The following is a 17,705-nucleotide window of genomic DNA, read 5'->3' as shown; positions in this document are numbered from 1 at the left end:
TCAAATAGTGTATTAAATAAACAAACAAGTTTGACCAAATAGGATTTATTAAAATAATGCAAGCCTAGATCAATCAACTTGTGGCAATCTCAACATTTGACAATATAATTCATAATAGGGAGTTTGTATGTATGAATTATAAGAGAAACGCTACAGAATTATGTAAATAGAAACCACAGAGGCTTTTGATAAAATTTGGCAGCGTTTCTTATACAATCCTGTGTAGGACAGGAATGGAAGGCAACTCCTTGAACACTAGACTATTTACAAAACCAACTTCAATAAGCTTCTAAATGGTGAAATGTTAAATCCATTTTTATTTCTAATAAAATCAATAACACACAGAGATGTCTGTATCACCATTGTTACTTAATGTGTTTTGGAAATTGTAGTTTATACAATAAGACCAAAAAAGAAAAAAGAAAAAGTATACCAATAAACATAAATAGAAAATGCTTTATTTATTTATTTATTTATTTATTTATTTATTTATTTATTTATTTAAAGGTAGTGAGAGGAGATTGTATTCTTCAGAAATGTCAAAGAAAGTCTGTGAACATGTTCCAGATTACAGAAGGCTAAACAGACATGAGGAGGCTGGATCCCCTGCTGGAGGGGAAAAAATGCTATAAAAGACTTTATTAGGTCAGCTGATAAACTGGAATATAGATGTAGATTAGGTAAAAGTATCAGTGTAAATTTCAGATATTGATAATTACTGTTGTTATGTAAGAGAATATCCGTATTCTTTGGAAATAAATGCTGGAGTTTTGGGGGATGACTTACCCTTAAAAGACCTAGGAAAAAATTATGCACACACACATACACACACTCAGAGCAGAAGATACAACAAATGGAATAAAGTGTTAACAATTGGCCATATGCATGTTCCTTGCACTATTTTTATTTTTGCTACTTTTTATAAATTTGAAATTGCTTCAAAATCACAAGTAAAATTAAAGTCTGCCAATAGAAAAGCAGACACAATTCCCTTCATTTGCAGATGATACTGTATACCTAGAAAAACCCAAGAGGCTCTACTTAAAAAACAAAACAAAAAATGCCCAGAATTAATAAAAGAAGTTGGTTGTATACAAGATAAACATATAAAAACCCATCTCTTGTACCACTGTGTGTCACCTATACACCGATTTAAAAAAAAACAACAACAACTCTTTTTTTTTTTTCTATTCCAGCCATAAATGAAAGAGGAAATTAGGAAAAACATTCCATTCACAATAGGGCCCAAAGCCATACAATATCTGGAAAAAAATTTAACAGGAAAGGTACAAGAAAATAATAAAATCTTACTGAGGATATAAAGCAAGCCCTGAACAAATGGAGAACAATAGTGTTTTCCAAGACAGAATGACTTACTGTCATAAAAATATAAATCCTTTTCAAAAGCATAGAAATTAAATGCATTTCCAGCAAATTGCTGTTTCCTCTGAAACTTAATAAACATCTTAAAATTCATAAGTGTCTGAGAATATCCAAAAATAGTCAAAGTGGAGGATTTGATGTATCAGATATTAAAACGTGTTCTAAAACTGCTAAAGTCAAATGGTTAAGTGTTGGTGTGAAGCAGACAGAGAAGTGGGAGAGATTAGAGTCCAGAAACAGATCCCAGATTTTATGAAACTGTTATAGAACAAATGTGGTATATTACTTCATGGGGAAAACCAAAATCTGTTGACCAAAGGGTGCTAACGTAACTGGGTATCGACTTAGAAGATACCCACGTCATAAACACAAATACATTCAGGCATATAAAACCTTTAAATACAAAGCTAAAACAAACAGAAAACCAGAAGAGTTTTTCTTCTTTCCTTTTCTCAGCTTTCCGAGAAAAGCTGGATAAGAGAGATGTCTTTAAGCAAGGTATGGAATCCAGAAGCCATAAATGCAAAAATAGACATGTTTGATTGTACAAACATTTGAAATGTCTGCATGGCAAAATACCAAAAACAAACGTGAACAATAAAAAAGGAGCACCCACAGCTCAAAATGTACACCTCAGTATGTAGGAAGATTTCACAGAGGACAAAGTAAAATCCAAACTTATAAAAAGATCCTTAAATGTAAATAAAAACAGGAAGGTACTAGTTTTCATCAATTAGATAGACAACATTCCAGGAGAGAACATATTCAGGGCTGGCAAGGATGCTGGAGGGTGGGTCCTTTAACACACAGTTGACTGGAATGTGAATCACCACAACCTTGCCGGGCTAGCAATGTTGCCCCAAATCATCAATATCTATTTGAAATCTATTTTAAAATCAATATACACTTTGAACCAGCAACTTCATTCCGGAGGATCTATCTTATAGCAATAAAGGCACTAGTGTAAAGGGGCTCTATTTTGCTGTACCATTTGCAATAGCAAAGCCTGGTAACACACTGAATGTCTATCAATAATGGAACAATTAAAAAAATGGAACCATTGAATAAACCACAGTACATCCATGCTATCGCCTACTATGTTGCTCTTGAGAAGAATGAATAAAATGGGCAACTACTGACATGGAGGGAATCCTTGATATGTTTTAAGAGACTAACACCAATGTAAACCTCTAACATACTATCTATTTGCCCCTTTACAGCAGGATCTTTATAGTGGCTGTCTCAAGAGGCTGGGAGGAAGAAGGTTAGGGACAAATAGTTAACTTTGCATGTCTTTTGTTTCACTAGTAATAAGGAGCATTTTATTTTATTTTATTATTATTATTTTTTTTTGGTAATTAAAATGTGGTAAAAATTTGGGATGTTCAAGTACAGTGCGACTGGTTACCACCATCATTACTATCACTAAATGCCCGCTCTACCCAAAATAGTGACCTTAAGTGTCTGGGAGGAGGGGCTTATGACTCAATTTCCCAGTGGGGTGTGACAGGGTGGGGGGTATTCCCTCACTGCATCCCTGCGAGGGAGGCGGGGGGGGGGGGCGTCAAACCTGAGACAGGAGGGTTTGCAGTTCTGACAAGTCACTGGAGGAAGCTCCAGCTTGGGTCCCTCCTTGTCCTGTGAAAAGGATGCCAGGAAGGCGACCTCCGTTTCCCCCTAAACCAGCCCCTCTGAGTGGGGTTGCTGAGAGAGCTGGGCTCCCCCCAGGAGGAATGCGCTGAGGTCGGCGGGGCAGCTCACGTCTAGCGGTCTTTGGCTCATCAACCACAAGAGGGGGCCCAAGAGCAAGGGCCGGAAGGCCCCCGCGGAAAGAAGTTTTTAAAAAGTCGGGGCATTCCTCTGCCGCTCTGTAGGCCTGTCCACCTGACGCAGCCACTGGCCTCCTTGCATGGTGGGCCGTTAACCTCAGGAGGAAAACTGCTGGAGAGAGCACAGGCCAGGTTGGGCCCCAAAGAAATCAGGCCATGGGCCCAATAGAAACCAGGCAGTCGGGTGATAAAAAGCCATCATTTTTTATGTGGGTTTATGTGGGGGACGGAGGGCGGAAGGAAAGGAGAGTGGAGGAGGTGGCGCCCTGTGTGTCCCTGAGAGGTGAAATCAGAGGAAACGAACTTTAAATAGCAGAGAGATTACAGTCAGATGCCTGAAAGAACTGTCAGAACCATCACACCCAGTCATGGAGGGTGTATAGTTTGGAATCCTTTAGGAAGAGAATACTAGGCTCTGTGTGTGCGTGCGTGAGTTATTTGGGGCAGGGATGCCCATAGCCAGTTGGGACAGGGAGTGCAGGGGGAGAATTCCAGGATGCAACAATGAGTTTATACTCAAAGGAGCCCCATTTCAGAGCCTGATACTCTCACCTCCCATTCTTGGTTACTAGGAGGACCGCAGAGGGTGGGGATGGTTCAGTACAACCTTCTGTGCTTCACTGAGTTCTCAGCCAGCCGGGGTGGGGGGGGGGCAGAGGGGAGCTGCTCTACACACTGGGAGGACTGGGAAGTTCTTGGCAAGCCTGGCAGGACTTGTACAGGGAAGCCCTGGCCTCCAAGGCCTCTCTTTCTGCCAATGCCCAGGGCAGTTTGGAGCCCCTCTTCGGAAACTGTCTTCAGAGCTGATACTACATACTTCTGAAAGCTTTTTCTTTTAAAAGTTTGGAAGTGGCCACAGACACTTGGAGCCAAGTCTGGTGGATAAGGGGAGAGCTTTCTCCAAGTCTCAGTAAGGACTGCTGTTTCTCAAAATACGGCAGTCGGAAGATTTTGTAGAGCAGGGGATCTTCAAGTGTGGGCCCCAGGCGAGCAGCAGCAGCAGCAGCAGCAGCTTGGGAGCTTGTCAGAAATGCAGATTCCTGGGCCCCAACCTCAGACTGATGAATCAGAACTTTGGGTTCTTCCAGGGGATTCTCATGCATGCTCTAGTTTAAAAACAACTGCTCAAGTGAAATCTAATATATCCTAGGCAGGTGGATGTCAGCTAACCAGACTCCTCTTTAATGCCTGTGAAACTCCTGTGTAATTGTTTGTCATATTGGGGCTGTTTAGTAATCTGGAGGAGTCATTTTTACACTCTACACTCAGGGGTTTAGGCTTTAACATTTTATGCTCTACACTCAGAGCTCCAAAAATCAGATGAAATCATGGAAACTGTCCCTAGAAAAATGTACAGACACACGAATACCCAGCTTCAAAGGTTTGCATACGATTTCGAGTCCCTTATTGCCTGGGCTCAGAACCTCTGATCTACACAAAAGTTTTCCCCCAAGAATTTTTCCATTTTGGAGGGATGGAAGTGGGAGGCCTAATTGCGGGTATGATTCAAGTTGGGCAGAAGGTGGCGCTGTAGAGGATGTATTGGGGTATTTTACCCAAGCAACTCTAGACTGGGGATAGGGATGGGGGCCGCAGAGAGGAGTACATAAAGCTGTCTTCTCCGCCTCTTGAATTTAAGAGACTACACGTTACTGCTTCTTTTCCTGCCCTCTGCAAGTCCAGGGTTCCCTGGGTATCTCCATCACCCAGTTACTCTGTTCTATGAGAGAGATGCATCCAATAATCGCAGAACCATAGGTCTGGGGGTCTATCTCGTTTCCCAGTCTAGCCCCATTTTATAGTTGGGAAAGTGGATGTCATAGGTACTGACTCTCCATACTATGAGTGGGGGCGGCAGATGGCACCAGCTGTTTACTCCAGCATATTAGCATTTCTGTCTTCCAGGCAGAGCTAACGCTAGCTGTTCTCAAGGAGGAATAGTAAAAATACATTTATCTGATTTGATCCTCACAACAACTCTCTTCTATATTAGATGAGGAAACTAGGATCTGAAAACCTAAACAGCTGCTTCTCAAACTTCAGGAAGCATCACATCACCTGGAGGGCTTTTAAAGTCTGACTTCTGTATCTCCCCAGCTCTCTAGAGTTCCTGATTCTGTTGGTCCGGGGTAGGGGCCCCAGAACCTGTATTTCTAACGAGTTCTGTGCTGATGCTGCCAATCTAGGGTTGTCAGGTAGCTAGTAGGAGGTAGCTAGATGGAGCTGAGGTGAAAACAGAAGAGGTCTGAATCAGACCTTGTGAGCCCTGTGCATACATGCATAACCACTCCATCACACTTCCTCCCAGGGCATTCCCAGCACTAGTGGGTCAGACAGTAAGGTCTCTATGAACTTGGGATCTGGTTTCCAGAAACGAGAGGGTCTGGTTTAGTCATTCTAACACTTACTCATTCATTCATCTCATTCACTTACTCACCCTTCCTCTGAACAAACTGAGCACCTACAATGGACTGGGTGTTCCGTAAAAGTGCGGTATGGGACTCCGGGGGCTCAAGAGTAATGTCCAATAGGAGAGACATTGTGGGGGCAGGGAGGAGACATGTGGCCAGGTGGTGATCCGATCGATGCCTTGATGGATGCTGCCAACAAGACAGTACAGAAGAGGGAGAGGAGGGACAGGCTCATTGTCCAGGGGCCTGGGTGAAACTCCCAGAAGAAGTGACCTCTCAGCTAGCCTTGGGGAGGAGTCAGAGGAAGAAAGGGTATGGAGGAAAGGTAGTTGGAGAGGCAGAGGGAAAAGTAGGAGCAAAGGCCTAGAGACATCAAAAGGCAGCTCCGTGCAGAGGCAGGGTGGGTTTCCAAGTAGTGGCACAGTGGGCGTCGGGGAAGGAGAGGATGCATCGTGAGAGTGGAAAAGTGTGGAGGGACCCTTACAGAATGTGGGGCCTATAAGGTGAAGGTGCTGTGCATGCTAGGTGAGTTTGAAGCAGGGGAGCAAAGGGGTCAATGCTGCAGGGGGGCAGCATGGAGGATGGCAGGGCACCAGGCTGGGGATCCAGAGACCATGGCTATAATCAGGGAGCAGTGGGGTAGGAGGTTGCTGATAGATCACTGATACTGACAGATGGGGTCCAGGAAGGGAGGGATCAAGGGTGGCCCCAGATTTCCAGGCTGGGGAGGGTGGTGTCTGGTGGGAGCCTGGGAGGTGGAACTGTTGGGTGGAAGGAGGACAGCAGAGTGATCTGGCACCTTTGCAGGGCCCTTTATGCCTTAAGAATCCCCAACCCCAAACTCAAAATGCCGTCAGTCTGCCCTGGTCCTGCGGTGCCCCAGGGGACACAAAGGAGCCCACATCCCATCTCCTTCCGTGAGGCCCGCTTCACTTCCCACCCACGCTGCTGGTTCCCAGGCTGAGATAGTCCAAAAGCCTCTGAAAACCTTGAGCTCTGGAGAAAAGTTAGCTGGCATGGCTCTTCTGCCTTCTCTTTCTTTTAAAAGAAGACCCACGGGAGCAGCAGGTGGAAGAGTCCAGCTTTGTGAGGAAGTTCAATACAACCATTCCACCGTTGTAGAAGGAGGCACAATAGCCCAGATCCCCCAGGCCCTTGGCAGTAAAGAGTGGTCTCTGAGGGCCCAGAGCGGGCAGAGGGGGACACTGAAAAGGCAGGAAGGGAAACCCAGGGTGGTGGGGGAGACAGCTGGGGAGGAAGAGTGTGGGGATGGGGGACAGGGAATTAGAAGGGACAGATGGGCCCATGGCGGACAGCTAGAGGTAGGGCAATTTAGAAGAGATCTGCACCCGGGGCTGGGGAGCCCTGGGATTTGGCCGTGGTGCCTGGGAAGATATGGAAGAATCTTACCTTGACCTGGTCCAGCACCACCAAGGGCCCATTGACGCTGCACACTGTCCTGTAGGCTGGGGGAGGAGTGGAGGTAGGTGAGGTCTCACACCCAGACACACACACACACACACACACACACACACACACACAGAAGCATCTTCTGCTTTCTCTCCCTGTATGCACCACCCCCACCCCCTTCCCAGTCTGGGCTGTCAGGGTCATTAGCTGTGACAGGGCCAGCCACCATTGCTGTAAGGGTCATGCCCCTGCCCGCAGGGCTCCCTGCTGGCTTGGACACCTGCAGGAGGCTGGGGGGAGGGCCAGGGCAAGGGCAGAGGCCCCTCAGAATCCTCCCCTCCCCTCTCAACTACGAAGAGGTCTTTCTTATCTTGAGGCTGCTTCCCCTCTGGCCTCAGCCCCCATCTTACATCTCTGACCCACAACATTTTCCAAAAGCTTCTGGCCCCCAGCTAGAAATGGGTAGAGAATTGCCCTCCCTGCCCCCCACCAGGACCACACTTCCCTCCATCACCTGACACTCATTGAGCATGGTGCATGTGAGCATGTCTGGGTGTGTGAGGGGTGGGGGCTGGTGCATGCATGGGTGAGAAAAACCAGCCAGAGTCCCTGCCTGGACAACCTGGGCTCCCTGGGTGCCTGTGGGAGAGGGGAGAGAGTGACAAGGAAAGAGGAAGAAGTAGAATGTCCCAGCCCTAGTGGCTGGAGAGATCCACAAATGGGGAAATGAGCTCAGCTTACAGGGAGCCTCTAACTCCAGTGTTGGGGAGCCCCAAACTCCAGTGTTGGGGACCCCAGTAGGAAAGCCATGGACTGGCAGACAGGAAGCCTATCTTGGTTCTGCTAGGGGCTGGCTGAGAGATCCTGGGACTCTCCCTCAACTACAACCTGGGAGACATAGCTCTTCCCTGGGGTCCCTGTGAAGCACGAATGAGACCACGAGACTGTGGCATGGCAGGATGGCCAGAGTGTCCGTGAGGTCACTGAGTCACTCACTGGAAGGACATCAAAGGGAAGAGAGTGGTCTAAGCCTCTTTTCAAAAGGGGAGGAGAATGGGGTCCAGAAGGGTGAAAACCTACACCAGGGTCACCCAACATGCTTGTGGCAGAGCTGGGGCTGGGACCCCACCTCTTGCTTCCCGTCAAACCACATTGGCTTCCAGCCCTCATGCTTTCATACAAGTCTGGTGCCAAGTCACCCCACACCAAGGAAAACTAAATGCCCCCAGCTCACACCTTCCCCAGTATGGGGCTCAGTGATCATCCCCCTGTTTTTGTCTGATCTGCATTCCTTTCACCAGGGCATGGGCTAGGATGATGACTGGGCAAGGTGATCCCTGCGGGGATATTTGCAAGGCTCTTCTGAGCTTATGGACTGTTAGGAAAACTCAAGAACAAGAGGCGCCAGAAGATCCATTCTTCTAGGGCTTGGGCCTGGAGCAGGGGAACTCCTTCAGCTTCCTCCGAGTTCCCATAGAGGAGGTATCCAACCTTCCCTCTAGGCCAGCCTCTCCTGGTCCTGAGGCCCAGACCCCAGAGATGACTACTCCCTAGGGCCGAAGGCCAGTGCCTCCTTCTCTGTGCCCCTTCCATCATGCAACTCTGGTATCTCCCATCTTAAAACCCTCCCTCTGCCCCAGTCCTTCCAAAGCTGCTGCCCTTCACAGCCCAACTTCTGGCAAGTCGGGCTCCATTGCTGACTTCCTTTCTCCACCTTCCACCCTCTCCTTGCACTCTCCAACCTGGCTTCTCTCTAGGCCACCCCACAGGACCAGGTAGACTGGATCAGAGCCTCATTTTAAAAAGCTCTGGGACAAGCCTCTTGCTGGCCCTATAGAGAAAATAACAGACCAGCCAAAAGGGCTGAGATGGCAGAAGCAAGATGCAGAGTGGGTAGGCTGGATGGGAGGTGAGAGTGTGGGACGGGAAGGAGCCCAAGGTCCAGAAAGCCCCAGGGAACACTTTCCAGTTCTACCTAGGAGACGGGTCTTTCAACTTCCTCTCTTCCTTCCCAGCGGTTCCCCACATTTCACAGCTTCTGTCGAAGGAAGCCTGTTAACCTGGACATCCAATAGCTCTACCTTGGGAGGGCAGCAGTGAGTGGCAGGGAGTAGCCTAGGGGCCAGGACAAAGTGCTGCTTGCTGGCCGGGCCCTTGGGCTGGGTGCCCAGCGTGTGGTCTGTAAGCCTCTATCTTATCCCACCAGCCTCAGCTATAAGCCGCCTTTCTGGATTTCCAGAGCCCTAGGGCCTCGCTCTAGTAGACTTCCCAAATGCTTGCTGGAGGAGTCCATCACTCCACAGCCTAGACCTTTCACTGCAGATACCCCACTGTGGCTGTTTCTGTTTATCACCGGACTTTTCACGTCCTTCAGTGCCCTGCCCTTAACTGACTCCGGCAGCCACTGGCTCTGCTCCCCACTGAAGTGCCACAGCCCTCAGCCATGCCACTGTAGAAGGCATCCTGTTCTCCAGCTTGTCAGTCCTAAATGAGATGGATCATGTCTCTCCCCTCAGACTAGAACTCTGTGCCTCCCCAGTCAGACTAGACCATATCGTTTCTTAGAAGCTGTCTAGTTTGGACACCGCCAAGGTGGTGGCTAGGCAACAAAAGTGTCCTTGACATGAAGCCAGGCCTTTTGTTTGCATCCACCCCCAGCTGATTGTGTCCATTGCATGCAGTGGCAAATTAAGGCCCAGAAGTTGGCTGATTTCTCCTGGGGCACACCACAAGTCAGTCTGCATCCTGTGGCACTCCCCCAGCCTTGGGACATACCCTTCAACCCTGGAGAGGTGAAAGGTGGGGGTAGTGCTGGAGGCAGTGGGCTGGCCCAGAAGACCTCTGAGGGGCACTCCCTCAATAGGCCTTCCTGAGACTTTGCAGACACTCCCTCCCTCTGCTCTGCCCCCTCCCCTTCTCCATTGTCCCAGCTGACACTTTGGGTTGCACTTAGGGCCGCAGGCCTGGAGCCCCTCCCTGCCCCCATCTCCCCACTGCCTTCCTGGTCAAAGGCTCAGCGGGGCTCCATGCAGCCCACTAATTAGGGCCTGCCCAGCCACACCTGCAGCGTCCTGGGAGCCGGCTGAGCCAGGCGCCCATGCGTGAGGTGGGGGTGGGGGCAAGCCCGGGGCAGTAGGTCCCGCACCTCCTCCCTGATCCCCTCCAGAGGGATTAGGGGAGGGAGGGCAGGGGCTGGAAGACCAGGCTTCTTAGAATCAGCCCAAGACCCTGCCCGGTGAAACTCAGTGTGACCTTCCTGGCCTCTCAGTTGAGGAAACTGAGGCAGGCGGCAAAGCCTGCCTCAGTGGTTTGGCATTCCAGCCTCTGGGTGATCATCTGACCAGGCTCTGTCCCTCCAGCAGGGCTGACAGCCTGACATCAGTCCTTTGCTCCTGCTGCGCACTATTCCCCTCCCCCCTTCCCTCCCACCCCACCTAGCATCTTTTGCCCCACACAATGGATGAAGCCCCAAGCTGCTGCCTCCCCTCAGGGAGAGAGTTCTAGCTCTGAAGGAGGAGAAGGCATTCCTTTCTGCCCAGGGTGGATATTGCTAGGGTTCACTCCCCACTTTATTCTACCCTGCCCCCTCCCTTCTAGCCCATTCCCTCAGCCACTGCAGTGAAATCACCCTTAATGCCTCAGGCCTGTTTGGTTCACTTCCTCCTCCAGGAAGCCTTCTATTGGACTCACCGCATCTATGACTGAGGAAGCCCTGGAGTTGGGAGCCAGATGCCACATCCCCTGTCCCCCTGGGATCCCCAGCTCTCCTCCTGGGCTCTTTCTGTCTCTGCATAAAGTTCTCCTGCCCAGAGCGCATACAGTGCTCAGGTAGGAGGCCAGGGCAGGAGTCCTGCCTCCAGCCAACTGAGGGTAGCAGCTCTAGGTTTTGGTCCTCACCCCTCAGAGAGGAAATCCCTCAGACCCCAGAGGCGGAAGGTGGAAACAGAGAAAGCTGTGGGTGCAGAAGCACCCTGAGGAACTCAGTATGCTCCGAGGGGTGGAGGCTGTCAGGCTGGGGCTGGCCCCTGGGGGTGCCCTGTGAGGACACTAGTATGCAGCAAAAGCACAGGTAGCCTTTGTCACTGCGGGAACATCTTTAACACACGGAGCAGAGTCGTGGTGGAGGGGCTCCCCCTCTGCAGACCCTGGTCTCTGGGTCAGCTGTTGGGTGTGACACATTCACCTGGGTGGGGTCCACATGGAGTGACACACAAGCAGGCATGGGGGCGCTGACACCCCTGGGTTCCAGTCTGGGTCAAATCTCCAGGGCTTGTTGACTCTAAATAAGGTCGTGGCTGGAGGGAACTGGCTGCAGGAGGCCCTGGGGTGAGGTTGCACCCACAGGGTCCCTGGGAGGGCACACTGAAGGGAGTGATGGGGGGGGAGGGTCCCGCAGGGGTGGGCCATCACTTGGGTCTGGATGAGAGTTAGACAACTTGAGACAACTGGGCTCAGGTCTCCAGGCCTGAGCTCTGGACTCCAGGGGGCTCCAGTCACTGCTAATTTCTGGGCCTTCGTGACCCCTGCTTTGCCCCAGGGGAGAATCTGGATCTCTGCCCTCCCCCATACCTCCAAGATGCAGGGCCTGCAGGGCCTCCTTGGTACATCCGGTCTCACTCAGTTTCTCCTTGCTGGAATGCACTCCACCCCTCAGTGCCTGCCTCAGGCCTCTGGAGGTGCCTGCTCACGCCCTGCTCTGCTCCTAAGCACCCCAGACCTGCCCTCTCTGGACCTGCCCCCTCTGTGCTTGCTCTGTTCTGGGTGGGTGCCAACTTCATTCAATGCAGACCTAGCTTGAAGCTGCCCCGTCAGGTCACTCCCACTATGGCCTAGGTAACTAGAGAGGGCCAGCTTCTCTCCATACACACCCTGTTAGGAGCCTCTGGCTCTGCTTGGCTGGTGCTGGCCGGGCCAGTTTACTCCAGTGTGGGGCTGTCTGAGAATCTGAGAATTGGAGAATGACCTTGGCAAGGACAGATGGAGGGGGCTCTCCCTCTGGTCCTCAGAACCTCACCGCTTTCTGTGCCCCAGACATCTGGGCACACCTAGGAAGCCTACAAGGGTAAATAATCCAGCACCCATGGCCATGCCAGGCACTCACCCTCCCCCAACTGTACATACACAGACATAAGACATCACCTGACCGCATACCCATGTTGTCCCCATGAGCATGCACACTCGTGCACATACACACACATTCACCCTCAGTCCGAATGTAAAAGTATGCACATATACTGTCACATTTCCTCACTCTGATCATACACACATGCAAGCTGTCACACACATATTTACACATATCCGCACCCGAGTGGGGGAGCACACACATCCTTCCCCTGCATTATACACACAGACACGTGTAAGGCACACATGACATGTGCCCACTGACGTGACACACACAGTGTTATGTATTTCTCCATCCTGAAAATGCACATACTTGGCCTTGCCGCACATATTCCCTAAGAACACTTGATCATACATTTCCTCACGCTGAATGTTCTGGTACACATGCTCGTACTCCAAACATGCACATATTCACACAGGAGCGTGTATCACAAACACACACTTGGGCCCGTGGGGAGCTCTCTCTGAACTTGGGGTCTCAGTGCAGGATAAGGGTGATGACCGAGAGGTTCCTGCAAGGACACCCCTGCCCTCTCCGCTGGGGTAACCTGAGCTGGGGACCCCATCCCTCCATCTGTAGAGGTCGCTCCTCATCCAGGCAGTCCACCACATCACTCTGCTGGACCAAGAGCCCCCTTGGTGTTCCTCAGTCTCGGTCCTCCCCTTTCCCTGAGCCTGAGAAGCAGAGCCTGGGGACCCAGCAGCCCACCCCAACCTCACCCTCTGGGGATTTGTACTCACTGACACGGGGGTGGGTGATGTAGTTTCGGGTGACCGCTTGCATGTGCTCTTGGGCTATGCCCAGGTCACAGCCACCGCTGGGGAGCCCCCCGGGCCTACCGTCTGCCTTCGTGGCCATGGCGAGGTGGCAGGCCAGACCCGAGTGCCTGAGCCTGCTGGTGGTGAGTGCAACACTACGGGCCCAGCTGGAGCCGGAGTGAGCTTACCAGACTGCCCCTGTGGCCACCCCTCCCCTCACCCCTCCTCTCCTGCAGGAGTTGACTGTAAACAGGGAAACCAGCCTCTGGCCCTGGAGCTCTTCCAGATCTGGGAGGTGCTGGTGTGAACTCAGCTCCTCCCCCTGGAACCTCAGGCGCTCTCACAGGCCCTTGCTCCATACCACATCTCATCCTGTTCTCCCCACCACATGCAGTTTCTGGCAGGCTGCCCTCTCTCCACATCTTTTCCTTATGGCCCCCTCTCCCCCTGACCTGCCCTCACCCTGTACCCCTTGCCCTAACCATACCTACATACTTCTTCCCCTGCACAATTCAATCATCACCTTTTTTTCTTGAACATCTATAGAGGATCATTCTTGTGCCAACTTCAGTGCCACCTCCTACAGGAAGCCTTCTCAGCACTCCTGATTCACCACATATGTGGTGTCTTTCCTTTGTCATGCCCTTTTGGAGAATTCTCTCTTGTCACTGCTGCTAGGCTCTGAGCCCCCAAAGAACTGAGTTTGTCTCCTGCATCAGACTTGGGTTTCTTTAAGCCTTTCTCTCTCACAGTATCCAGAACTCCCAGGGAAGCAGGGCAGGTCTCTCTCCATCTGGGCAGAGGACTCTGTCTTACCTCTTTATATTTCACCTGTACGGTCTCATGGGGCAGGTCTGTCCTGACATTTTTCAGCCCAGAACAGAAAGTACAAATGGAGGAACCCTCTTTGTGTGAGTGGCTAAAGGAGTTGTGTGTGGCACAGGTCTGCTGGACAAGGCAAGGTAGACACTAGGGGCTGAACCCAAGGTCTGCCCTGGTCACCCCATGTTTTATTCCAGACTCAGGATGTCCTGGCATTTCTAAGCACCTCCCCAAACTATACTGCCAGTGCAGAGGGAAGGGAGGAAGCACAGTTGTCTGGGGATCCCTGTCTGGGTGACTAAGGACAGCCAATCTGAAACCAAACGTGTTTCCAAGAGCAGACTGGAACAGACTGTGCCCGTCTTTTTTCCCGAATGGAGTTGAAATCTCACCTCTGGCCTCGGATTTGAGGACCCATTTCTGGTCCCTGGGCCCTCTCTCACGATTTCCATTCTTTCAAAGATGTCTCGTGGGTCAGGGGTGACTATGAAGGGGAGAGCTTTGTGGTAATAGGCAGTGCTACATCTTGATCGCAGTGGCGGTTCCACAGATCTTACACAGGGGCCAAAATGACAGGGAACTACACACACACACACACACACACACACACACAGTGCCAATGTCAATTTCCTGGTTTTGATATTACACTTTGGTTATGGAAGATGTAACCATTGGGGGAAACTGGGTGGAGGGTACAAGGAATTCTCTAAAGTATCTTTGTAACCTCCCGTAAATCCACGGTCATTGCAAAACGAAAAGTTAAATACAAGTGTCTTACTTGAGGGGAAAAAACCACACTTTTTTAAAAAAAGTGCTTTGTGTTGTGGGGATTGTGATGAGCATGCCCTCTTAGGCATGTGGGATCTTGCCTGGATTTACCTCTTATATCCATTCTCTGTCTCTCTTCTAGATCCTGATCTCACCTTTCATTGTCTACCCTCCTTCTTTTTTTAATGTTTATTTCTGAGACAGAGAGAGACAGAGCATGAGTGGGGGAGGGACAGAGAGAGAGGGAGACACAGAATCAGAAGCCGGCTCCAGGCTCTGAGCCATCAGCACAGAGCCCGACTTGGGGCTTGAACTCACAAACCGTGAGATCATGACCTGAGCCGAAGCCGGTTGCTCAACCGACTGAGCCACCCAGGCGCCCCCCCCACTTTGTTTTTAATTTACTTAATTTACTTTGTTTTTAATTTACTTAGAGAGAGAGAGAGAGAGAGAGAATGCAAGCAAGCCCAGGGAGGGGCAGAGAGAGAGGGAGAGAGAGAATCCCAGGCAGGTTCCATGCTGTTGGGGTGAGGGGGAGGGTACCCAGTGTGGGGCTGGACCTCTTGAACCATGAGATCATGACCTGAGCCGAAACCAAGAGTTGCTTAACAGCCTGGCCTAACCAACTGAGCCACCCAGGCACCTGTCATTGTCTACCCTCTTGAAGAATTTGACATTTCTACCTTTCAAATATTTTTATGTTTCGAAGAGGAGCTTGCAAAGAGCAATGCTTAACCAGCAGAAGCGTCCATGTGGCTATCATGGGCTTTGCAATGCCCAGGCAGAAGCTCTAATTGGGAGTAGGAGCGTGGTACCCCATCCCCCGTAACTGTGAACATGGCTCCAGTTTTTGCTCCCTCCCATTAGAGGTCTCCTGGCTCAGCCCATTTTCCTTCCCGGTGAGGAGAGGGAGGGATGGGATCGAGGGGCAGTGGTAGTGCTGTGGAGACTCTGTTTCCCTTCTTGTCATTGTTTTCCTTTTATTTTAGTGAGAGGCACACACACACACACTGCACTCGCACACACAAGCTGCGGGACCAAGGCCTTCTGGGCAACAGTCTCTGAGTTGAAAGGCAGGTGGGGCCAGATGTGAGGCTGCCCGCCTCTCTGGGAGCCTGCTCAGGGCAGTCCATGGGACAGGGGAGGCAGGGGTGGTGCCGTGCTTGGGGACTCGGTGTCGCAGGGAGGTGGAGGCTTAAATGTTGGCTTTCTTGTCACCGCCGCTGCCGCTGGGGCTGCCCACTCTCCGTTCTAGCCTGCTGTAGGGCGCGAAGGCCGAGGAGCCCAGTTCATAGCAGGCAGACAGGTCCCGGAGTGGGGCAGTGGAAAAGCAGAGGGCCGGTGGAGGGGGTGGCAGGGGTGGGGATGCCGACGTTGAGGTCAGTGGGTTGAGGCACGGGGAGGAGTTCCTGGGGTCACCCAGTGAGGTGCCCCTGTGGCCGGCAGGCAGGCCCAGTGGGCCAGGGGTCAGCGCCAGGAGGCCGGGGGCCCTAGGCACAGACAGCAGCCGGCCCTGCTCCAGCAGCCGCAGGATGTTGGATGTGGCAAAAGCCTCGGAGGCCGAGGAGGACGCCCGCTTCTCCAGGTCTCTGCTCTGGTCTTTCTTCTGCTTGGTGCGGCGGTTCTGGAACCAGACCTTCACCTTGGGGTGGAGGACAGGGAGGGGTGTCGGGAAGGGAGAGGGGACAGGCAAAGCAAAGTGGGGGCAGGTGGGAGGAGAAAAGAAGAGGAAGGGAGTGGAGGACAAGGGTCCAGAGAGTGGGGGGAGTAAGGGTGGAGTGAAAGGGGGAAGAAGAGTATTCAGAGTGTCATTAAGGTCTCTCCACACCAGCCTGCTCTGGGTGAACCAGTAAGGGCCCCTCGCCCTCTAGTGCCTGCTGCCTGCTGGGTGCTGCTCTAGACTCGGGGAATCAGCAGTGACGAGAGTGGAGGGAATCCTTGATGTGGAGGGGACGGCACAGACAGGGAGGCGGATGGTGCACAGGAAATGAAAACAAACAGCTGTGACTGTCAGGTGGCTCTGAGTGCTTTGAACAGCATCTCTCAAATTATTTGTGCCGAGGAACCACTTTTTAAAGTTTTCCAGTCTGTTGTGGACCAATGTTTTTGTCAAATACAATGAAAATGGATTACACTTCCATCTCTGCACTTAACCTGTCCTAGACAGATAAGAGTTTGCTGGGGACAGAACAGGGTGCACAGCAGCCCAAGAACCACCCTTTGAGAGGCACTGGTTTGGAAAAAGTCTGCAGGATAAGGAGGGGAGTGGCCGGGGAGGGGACTAGCTTATTAATGCGTGATAAAAATAGCCTCTCTGAAGAGGTGACATTTGAAGGAAATAGCAGTAAGGGAAGGCCAAGGGACAGGCAGCCAAATATGGTTGAAGGAAGCATTTGGAAAGAAGAAAACCCTCTATGTTTGTCACTCCCGGAATTCAATTGCTCCTCCCACCAGATCCTTGGGAAAGTGGCTCTGCGTGTGGTTGCATTCCCTCCCCTGCTGGGAAGCCCCCCTGGCTTCTCTGCCCCGGTGAGCAGCCACCCTTTTAGGACCTAGGCACCACCCCATGAACTCCCCAGCCTCAGTTTCTCATCTCAAAAATGGGGACAAAAATACCTGGGCTGTCGCAGGGATCAGATAAGGAAGTCCAGGTAGAGGGCCTCACGTGGTGCCTGGCCCTCCCTGAATTGGAGGCATCATTTATTGCTCCCTTCTCTGTTCACAGCTCTGAACTAGTGGGAGAGGACAGGCCCAGAAGTCATGATTCCTGTCCTGGGGAAGCTGAGGGTCCAGTGGGATGGTGGCATTAACCCACTCCCAGCAACAAAGGGAGTGGCAGTAATAAGGAGTGTGACCAATAAGGAATGACAAAGCTTTTGCAAAGTGTCTTGTCCTTCTGCAGCTCCAGGGGTACAAGACAGGGTGGATATGGCTGGCTCTGGGAGGAGGAGGCTCCTGGAGAGGAAGTGAGGCAGGGGCTGGGATTTGGCAGGCCTATGTCTTAGGCCCTTAGGGGCTACATTGGGGCTTGTCAATTTGGGCTGCATTTTAAAATTATCTGGAGTCATGTTTTTCAAAATCCCAATGCCCATGCCACATGCCTACTCACTAAATCTCTAGGGGGAGGGGCCTATGTATCCTTTTTTTTTTTTAAGTTCTGTGTGTGATTCTAATCTGTGAACTGTGATGGAAGGTGCTAGAA

At 51.2% G+C, this 17,705-nt stretch overlaps 2 protein-coding genes across 2 annotated transcripts in view; both read right to left on the bottom strand.

The window, feature by feature from the left end:
- Window positions 1–14,349, bottom strand: part of ATP6V1B1 (ATPase H+ transporting V1 subunit B1) — a 28,771-nt gene extending 14,422 nt beyond the window's left edge. The window contains exons 1-2 of the mRNA XM_045446399.1: window positions 12,896–14,349; window positions 7,034–7,089 (exon numbers count right to left, since the gene is read on the bottom strand). Coding sequence (XP_045302355.1) covers window positions 7,034–7,089; window positions 12,896–13,013 — 174 coding nt within the window. The 5' untranslated portion in view covers window positions 13,014–14,349. The remainder of the gene's footprint in view (window positions 1–7,033; window positions 7,090–12,895) is intronic.
- A 1,117-nt stretch (window positions 14,350–15,466) lies between these two features.
- The window catches only part of VAX2 (ventral anterior homeobox 2), a 28,603-nt gene continuing 26,364 nt past the window's right edge, over window positions 15,467–17,705 (bottom strand). The window contains exon 3 of the mRNA XM_045446403.1: window positions 15,467–16,145. Coding sequence (XP_045302359.1) covers window positions 15,699–16,145 — 447 coding nt within the window. The 3' untranslated portion in view covers window positions 15,467–15,698. The remainder of the gene's footprint in view (window positions 16,146–17,705) is intronic.

The sequence above is a fragment of the Leopardus geoffroyi genome, chromosome A3, assembly GCF_018350155.1.
Source record: "Leopardus geoffroyi isolate Oge1 chromosome A3, O.geoffroyi_Oge1_pat1.0, whole genome shotgun sequence".
NCBI classification, from domain to species: Eukaryota; Metazoa; Chordata; class Mammalia; order Carnivora; family Felidae; genus Leopardus; species Leopardus geoffroyi.
Note: the sequence above shows the minus strand (reverse complement) of the source record. Positions and strands in the feature narration are given on the sequence as shown.